Below are 8,644 nucleotides of genomic sequence, written 5' to 3' on the forward strand. Positions count from 1 at the left end.
CTTTAATTGATTGAGGAAAGTTGTGGGGGGCGAAAGAAGCCCAAAAAGTAAAAAGTTACTAAACAAATGGAGATAATTAAGAATTAAGATATATTATGAATTTCTTTATGATATATTCTTCAAATTATTTATTTTATAATTAGTTTATGAGCACGGTAATTCTTAAAACAGTTATTATAACAATTAATTATAATAACTGTAATTTCAGTTGAAAAAATGTTAGTTTTATAAATTAATTGAGAAGCCTCTTTTCACATAAATTAAACTAACTATAATGAATGATTGCAAATTAATAAATTTCCTCAATTCAAAACTTATTAATTCTGAATTTTAAACAACTTAAAAACTTTAGCTTCTAAAAGAAAAAACATTTTGTATACCAACTAATATCCTATAATCAAATTAAAATCCCAAATAGATTGAAATTGTCCCCGTAAAATACATTTAAATATTAAATTAGATATTTTTCCAAAAAAAAAATTAAATTGGATAACAATAAGATAGTGGGCTAAGTCACTCTATAAATAAACTTTTTCTTTATTTTTATTTTATTTTTAAAGGTGAATAGAAAAAAAAAAGTTAAATAGAAATCGATAACATTTAATTTAACATACTTTTTATTATTATTATGGATATTCTTGAACCAATCAAATTGAGTAAAATTTTTATCTACCTTAAAGGTAAGATTACTTTGTATTTAGCATTAAATACTTTATAAGATGAAATCCCTTATAAAATAATGATATTACCTTAAATTAGATATCAGAATTTTACCAACTTAACAATGGAGAATAAGGGTTCAAGCTCAAGAGGTAGATTAAATCTACAAACTTGAATCTCTTTTAGTTACTTTCTAAAACTATTTACTCAAATTGTAATCGAATTGATTTGGGTATATGAATTTTCGGTTTTCTATTTCAGCATCTGGGGCGTCACCAACTGAGCTATTCATCTCGAAGGCGAATATGGCGAGGATCATTCGACGTGTGGTACCGCCGTACGGCAAGATTGCTGACGATTCGAAGAAGATTGTTCAAAATTGTGTCTCGGAATTCATTGGCCTGATAACTGCCGAAGCTAATCTGCTTTGTCAAAGCGAGAGTCGTAAGACGATTACCGCCGATGACATTCTACGGGCTATGACCAAACTAGGGTTTGATAAATATGTTAACGCACTTTCCCTTTACATTTCCTGTTATCGTGAGGCAGAGCCATTGGGGATGGTCGTCTCATCAGACGTCTATAATTCATGACTTTTGGGCCGATTTCATGTCCAATGGGCCATCTAGTTTTACAGGCCAATGATGAGGTTGGGTCGCATAGACGGTTAAATCTATATATATATCTAATAATACTTAATAAATAAAATGTAGGGTGATATTTACGCTCTCACCACATCTCACATAAACTTTTTATATTTTATAACAGTTTCTCTCTCTTGTCATAATTATAATAAAAAATGAGAAGCAAAAGAAGACGAGAATTTGAAATTGAGAGAAACCTGATAATTCTCCGCCTCCAAGTATTTAGATTTTTATTTTTATTTTTTTTATTATTAATTTTTTTCTATAACAAAACCGAAGATATTTTATAATAAAATTATAAATAAAATTTTATTTTAATGAATAATATTAATATTTTAATTATTTATATATATAATACAAAAATATAATTAATAGATTATATATATATAAATAATATAAAATATAATTAACTCTATATTTTGATATGTTCTAAATAATTGAAAAATATTTATTAATTTAATTTATAATATTATTATAAATATATATTTTTTATAAAAAATATTATAAAATTGAATTATTATTTTTTTAATGAAAATAATAATTAATGTTATTGTTTAACCATAATAAAATTATATATATAATAAGTATATAATATAAATATATATATATATATATATATATATATATATATATATAAAGCCCAACTATATATATTCAAAATATTCAAAATTATGTATAGTTTTGAAACAAAAGAGTTTTATAATGTTGATATAAAAAAAAAGATGGTTCAATATTATTTTTTTAAATAGACATTTCACATATATTTTAATTAATATTTTGACTTTTAATATATATTAAATTGTTTTCAAAATTTTTGTGAGGATATAGTAAAAGTTGAAATAATTATGTACAAAAGAGAAAAAAATACAAACATATTTTCCTCAAATATTATTTTCGCCAATTTAAGATAGTGTGATAATTCATGTTAAAAAATAAAAATTTAAATTAAATTAATAGAACGAAAAAACTAAAATTTTGAATAAATGACCATATTTGTATTATTTTATTTTAGTTGTATTTAAAAAATTCTATAAAGAGGCTAGACCGACTACTCCAAGAGCACTCATCCATAAAAATTATAATAAATTTGAGATTAGATAACTTTATAAAATATTAATAAAAATGAAAATGTGAAAGAATATATACACAATATTAACATTTCTTAAACTTATATATTTAATATATACAATGTCTAACAACTATGATACTATAAAATTAATGCCAAACACAATTTAATGGTAAAATTTATGTAATAAAATTTAAATGATTATTAATATTTTATAATTAAAATATAAAGATTTAAATAAAAAATTGAAACTTAAATGTATCAATTTTTATATAATAAAATTTAATTAAAATGAAAATTTATGTTTATTGTATTTGATTAAATATTTTTAAACTATTAAATATAACCACCGTTAATATATTATACAATATATATATAGAAATTTTATTTTATATATATATTTGTCAATTTGCATAAAATCATGCTAGTGTGATGAATGACAAAAGAGGAAGGGAAGATTCGTGTAGCTCAAGTGATCCTAATGTTGCTTGTGGACCTGGTTTTGATCCATTCAGAAAAATTAGAAGGTCCTAATTGATAGCTTCAATTTTGGAAGTGCATAGTAATCCCAATGAAGTAACCAAAAACAATAAAGTTATTTATTCAATAAATATGCATGCTTGTATTTGGATAAGTATGGTTAAAATTTAAGAAGGTAATAAAAGATGGGATAGTATTTTATAATTCTCATTCCAATAGCTCGTTTTTATTTTTTAATTAATTAGGTAAACTCATTTGAAAATACTATATATTTAAATATGTTTATTTATTATATATTCAAATAAAAAATAAAAACTAAATTCTCTAGTTAAATTCAGTTTTTAAATGCTTGTTTGTTTGTGATTAAAAGCGTAAATAAATAATGTTTTTAAATGGGGTTATTATTAAATCAAAATTTGAATATCCTAAACAATCTCTTCAATTATTTTATCTTTTTTTAGTCTAAGATTTTTTAGTAGCCTAAACCCTTTTAAATTATATGAAATCCTTATTTTTTAGGTAAAATTACTACCACTAAAAATTTATTATAGATAAATATTCTGGGCAACAACAAAATTATAACAAAGGAAGACCAAAAATTTGACGACAGTGATATCTATATATATATAATGATGCTTAATTTTTAAAGTGTCCGGATTGTCGAGTCGAGAGCTGTGGTTAATTTGGATATTTGGGTCGGATTGTGGGTTGACCCGTTTTTAAATTTAAAACGGTTAAAAATAAAATTAAAAATGCTAGAGGTATGTTTCGAACTTGCAACCTAACAAAACAAGTACAACTCTTTAACCAACTAGGCTACAAAGACTTTATATTTTAAATTCAACACCAAATTTGATAAACGCGGGACGTTTTAATATTAATATAAGTTCAACTTTTTAACTAACTAATCTATATATATATATAATGATGCTTAATTTGTAAAGTGTCCGGATTGCCGGGTCGAGAGCTTTGGTTAATTTGGATATTTGGGTCGGATTGTGAGTTGACCCGTTTTAAAATTTAAAACGGTTAAAAATAAAATTAAAAATGCTAGAGGTATGTTTCGAACTTGCAACCTAACAAAACAAGTACAACTCTTTAACCAACTAGGCTACAAAGACTTTATATTTTAAATTCAACACCAAATTTGATAAACGCGGGACGTTTTAATATTAATATAAGTTCAACTTTTTAACTAACTAATCTATTTATATATAATGATGCTTAATTTTTAAAGTGTCCGGATTGCCGGGTCGAGAGCTGTGGTTAATTTGGATACTTGGGTCGGATTGTGGGTTGACCCGTTTTAAAATTTAAAACGGTTAAAAATAAAATTAAAAATGCTAGAGGTATGTTTCGAACTTGCAACCTAACAAAACAAGTACAACTCTTTAACCAACTAGGCTACAAAGACTTTATATTTTAAATTCAACACCAAATTTGATAAACGCGGGACGTTTTAATATTAATATAAGTTCAACTTTTTAACTAACTAATCTATATATATATAATGATGCTTAATTTTTAAAGTGTCCGGATTGCCGGGTCGAGAGCTGTGGTTAATTTGGATACTTGGGTCGGATTGTGGGTTGACCCGTTTTTAAATTTAAAACGGTTAAAAATAAAATTAAAAATGCTAGAGGTATGTTTCGAACTTGCAACCTAACAAAACAAGTACAACTCTTTAACCAACTAGACTACAAAGAATTTATATTTTAAATTCAACACCAAATTTGATAAACGCGGGACGTTTTAATATTAATATAAGTTCAACTTTTTAACTAACTAATATATAATGATGTTGAGTAAATGGATACTTGGGTCGGATTATGGGTTGACTCACCCATAAACTTAAAACGGTTAAAAAATGTTATCCGTAATTTTTTTCACGATTTTTATATTATTACTCGTGCAAATGCACGGGCTAAATGCTAGTGTACATAATTCAAAAAATAGCAATGTTCAGAAAATTTTTAGTTATTATATTAAAGGAGTGCAACATTTATACAAAAATATGGTAACGGAAGCATTTTCAATCCATAGTGTTAAATAAATAAAAAAAATGAAAAAAGAGGCACATAATTTATTTATACCAACTAAAACAAGTTAACTAATGAGAAAACAAATCAAAATACCTATATACATTTGGACTTGTTCTGATTAGAATTTTTAAAAATTCTAGAAGCTAGAAAAAAATAATAATTGTACATGATTTTGAAGAAGTTATAATTATTTTTAATAAAAAGAATTAAAATGTATTTATATATAAATAAAATAAAAATAAAAAATAAAAATATTAATAATTAAAAATAAATAATATTTTAGTATTTTAATTTAAGTGATTAAGAAAGTCAAACTTAACCAGACTTTCAAATAAATATTCTCTCAATCCTATTAGATGAATCAAATTTTCATCATAATAATTATAGCCAATCATATTATCCTTATCCTATTGTACTTCAAAGACAAATGTCACAAGTTTTCATTAATGCTGACTTGAAACTCCTCTTGACATAGTTCTTATGAACAAGAGACTGGACTAGAGACTTTTTCATTGCATATTACATTCTCTACAAACTTTGTTGTGGCCAATGAATTAGTAATTTTATTTCTTGAACACAAACATATATTATCACAACTCTTACCCTATAATATTCTCCAATAGGACTCATTTAAATTGTTCTAATGATCCATCAATATAACTCAAACATTTATAATAATAAATTAAAATAATTTTGAAATGAATTAAAACTTATATTAGTTAACGAATTTAATCATTTAAATATTTATAAATAATTACTAACATTAATTATTTAATTAATTAAACCTACATTTTTTTAATTTTAATATTGAAATAACATTATTTTAATTTATTTATCTTTAGTTAACAATTGAATATATAATTATTTTTAAATAGTTACTAAAATAAATTATATCTTTAAAATTTTAAATAATTTATTTATTTAAAAATTATTAATATTAATTCTATTATTTACTTTTAATGCTAAAATATCAATATGTTTTAATATATAATTAATTTAATAATTATTATAATTATTTCAGTTATTCCATTTTTATGTTTAATTAATAATATTTTCTAATATTCAATCATCATTTTCATATAAATAAAAACAAAATTTTATTTAATTCAATTATATATATATATATATATATATATATATATATATATATATATATGAACAATAGAATAAACACTTAAATATTTTTCATTAATTAATTATGAATAATCATAATTAATGATTTTTTTATTATTAAAACTAATTTACTACTAAAATAATAAATATATATTTTTTTAAATATGTTATTAAAATAGTTTTCATTTAAATTTTAATCTAAAATAGATTAAATAATAATATTTATCTATTATTAGTAATACTTATCAAAATAAAAATAAATAAACTTATATTATTTTATTAATACTTTTTACAAATTATAAATATATTTAAACATTACTTACATAAGTATTTAATTTAAATAAAAATATTTTAATTATTTATAACTTTTATTTCTATAATATTTAAATATTAAAGCAAGTTTAATTATATTGTTTTTTGTTAGAATAATAAAATATTTTAAAAAATATTTCCTTCGTATTTATATAATATGTATTATTATTTTCAATATTTCTTTAACATTTTTTATTTAATTGTTGTAAATAATAATATTTCAATTATAATTATATTTTTTTTTGTGGAATTGTAATATAAATTATTTCAAAATTCTGTAACCTATTTTTTAATTATAAATATAAATTAATTAAATAAAAACATTGTAAAATTAATTATTTTTTAAGATAAAAATGAAAAAAAATAATTTGACTTAAAACTAAATAATGATAATAATAACTTTGATTAATATTAAAAAAAAATTAAATTAGTAAATATTATTTAAATTTTAATTTTATTTCATTATTTAAATAAATTAAATTAAAAAATTATTGTAAATAAAATAAATTTTAACTACCTATATCAATAATAAGTATAATATAAAATTATAATTTTTTAAGTTAAACTTTTGAAAATATATAAATAAATAATTATTAAAAAAAATATAATTATTAAAATTTTTAAATAAATAATATAATCCAATAAATTTAATATTAAATTAAATTATATAATTTAAATTAATATTTATAAAAATATTACTTTAATAATTTATTTTTTAAATTATAAAAATCTATTTGACATACTTGAAATAATGATATTTATAATAAAAAGAATTTTAATAGAATTTTTTTTAATATATGATTTATTAAAATTTCATATAAATATAAACTTCCTTTTTTAAAATTAATTTAGATAAAAATGGCATCCAATTGTATAATTGTATAAGTTAGTGAAAAGGCTGAACTATGATGAAAAAATTTATATAAGAAAATGATCAATATTAAATAAAATTAAATATAATTAATAATTTAAATTATTATAATTTAATTAAATATAATAAGTTTTAAATTTACTATTAAAATAAATTAAAGTTAAAAAATATTTTAAATAAATTTTAAATAATAAATATAATAATAAAACATAATTAGATTAATAATTAGATTTTATAATTTAAATTAATGTTTGTATTTTTTATTCGGTTTAAATTATATAAAATAGTTATAATAAACAAATATTTAATAACAAAATATTATTATATTTTAATATTTTAAAATTAAAAATAATTAAAAAATAAAAAAAAATTAAAAAGTTTAATGTCTACATAAACTATATGATAATAAAAGAAAATATAATATTATTTATAACTTCTATTTTTTTTTAAATATTAATATATGGGTTTTATATTATATAAAATGTATTTAGTTTAATAAAAATTAGAAGTAACTGATTTTAAAAACTAATTAAAATATTATTTTCCAAAATAATAATAATAATAATAATTATTTAATTATAAATTAAAAATATATTTATAAATCTAATTTAATATATGAATTGATATATTATGTGTTTGTAACTCATTTTATTTATATTAATAAAAGAATGTTTTTAAATATTTTATTTATTTATATTATTTTATTTAATTTTAATTAAAATAAAATATTATTAATTATAATTTATTGTGTATATAAAGAAATAAAATAAATGAAATATTTAAAATTATAAAATTTTAAACATTTTTATTTATACAAAAAATATTTTTTTTATTTAAAAACAAAAGTAAAATTATAAATAATTAAGTAATTCTAAAGTTTAAAACAAATTTGTATATAAAAAATTACAAAATATTTTCTTATTAAATAATATTATTAAAAGTTAATTTTTGAAAATTTATTGTTAAATAATTATTTATTTAACATTTATCTTATTAATAAAATAAATTTAAATTACAGTGAAGTTTTAAAATTATAATAATTAACTATATTAAATTAAACATATTATAAATTAAATTTTAATTATAATATAAAATTCTCATTTATTAAATTATATTATTTAAGGTATTTATAATAAATTTCAATACAAATACTTGAACATTAATAATAATAATAAATATAATAATTTTATAATACAGAAATAATTTTATTTTTGTAATGTAAATTTATATATAATAATTATTTTATTATATAAAAATAAATATAATGATATACCATTTATATTTTTTTGAACACATGAGATCCCAAATCAAACATGACAGATCTCTATCTCTTTCTCTTTCTCTTTCTCTTTCTCTCTCTCTCTCTTTCTCTTTCTCTTAACTAATCCTCCAACTCAATGAACGAAAGAAGAGAGCACAGGAAATCGACTTTCTTCGATACGCTCTATTAACACTA

The 8,644-nt window shown here is 19.2% G+C and overlaps 1 protein-coding gene across 1 annotated transcript; it reads left to right on the top strand.

The window, feature by feature from the left end:
* The first annotated feature begins 784 nt into the window (after window positions 1-784).
* On the top strand, window positions 785-1,253 carry LOC124943311 (nuclear transcription factor Y subunit B-6-like). Its single transcript, XM_047483843.1, has 2 exons — window positions 785-812; window positions 922-1,253. The coding sequence occupies exons 1-2, from the start codon at window positions 785-787 to the stop codon at window positions 1,251-1,253; spliced, it is 360 nt and encodes a 119-aa protein (XP_047339799.1).
* The last annotated feature ends 7,391 nt before the right edge of the window (window positions 1,254-8,644 follow it).

This window comes from Impatiens glandulifera, chromosome 6 (genome assembly GCF_907164915.1).
Source record: "Impatiens glandulifera chromosome 6, dImpGla2.1, whole genome shotgun sequence".
Classification (NCBI taxonomy): domain Eukaryota; kingdom Viridiplantae; phylum Streptophyta; class Magnoliopsida; order Ericales; family Balsaminaceae; genus Impatiens; species Impatiens glandulifera.

Coding starts and splice junctions, on each gene's coding strand:
- LOC124943311 (XM_047483843.1), top strand. CDS start 785: ATGGAGAATAAGGGTTCAAGCTCAAGAG. Junction 813..921: donor TAAGGGTTCAAGCTCAAGAG/GTAGATTAAATC, acceptor TTTCTATTTCAG/CATCTGGGGCGTCACCAACT.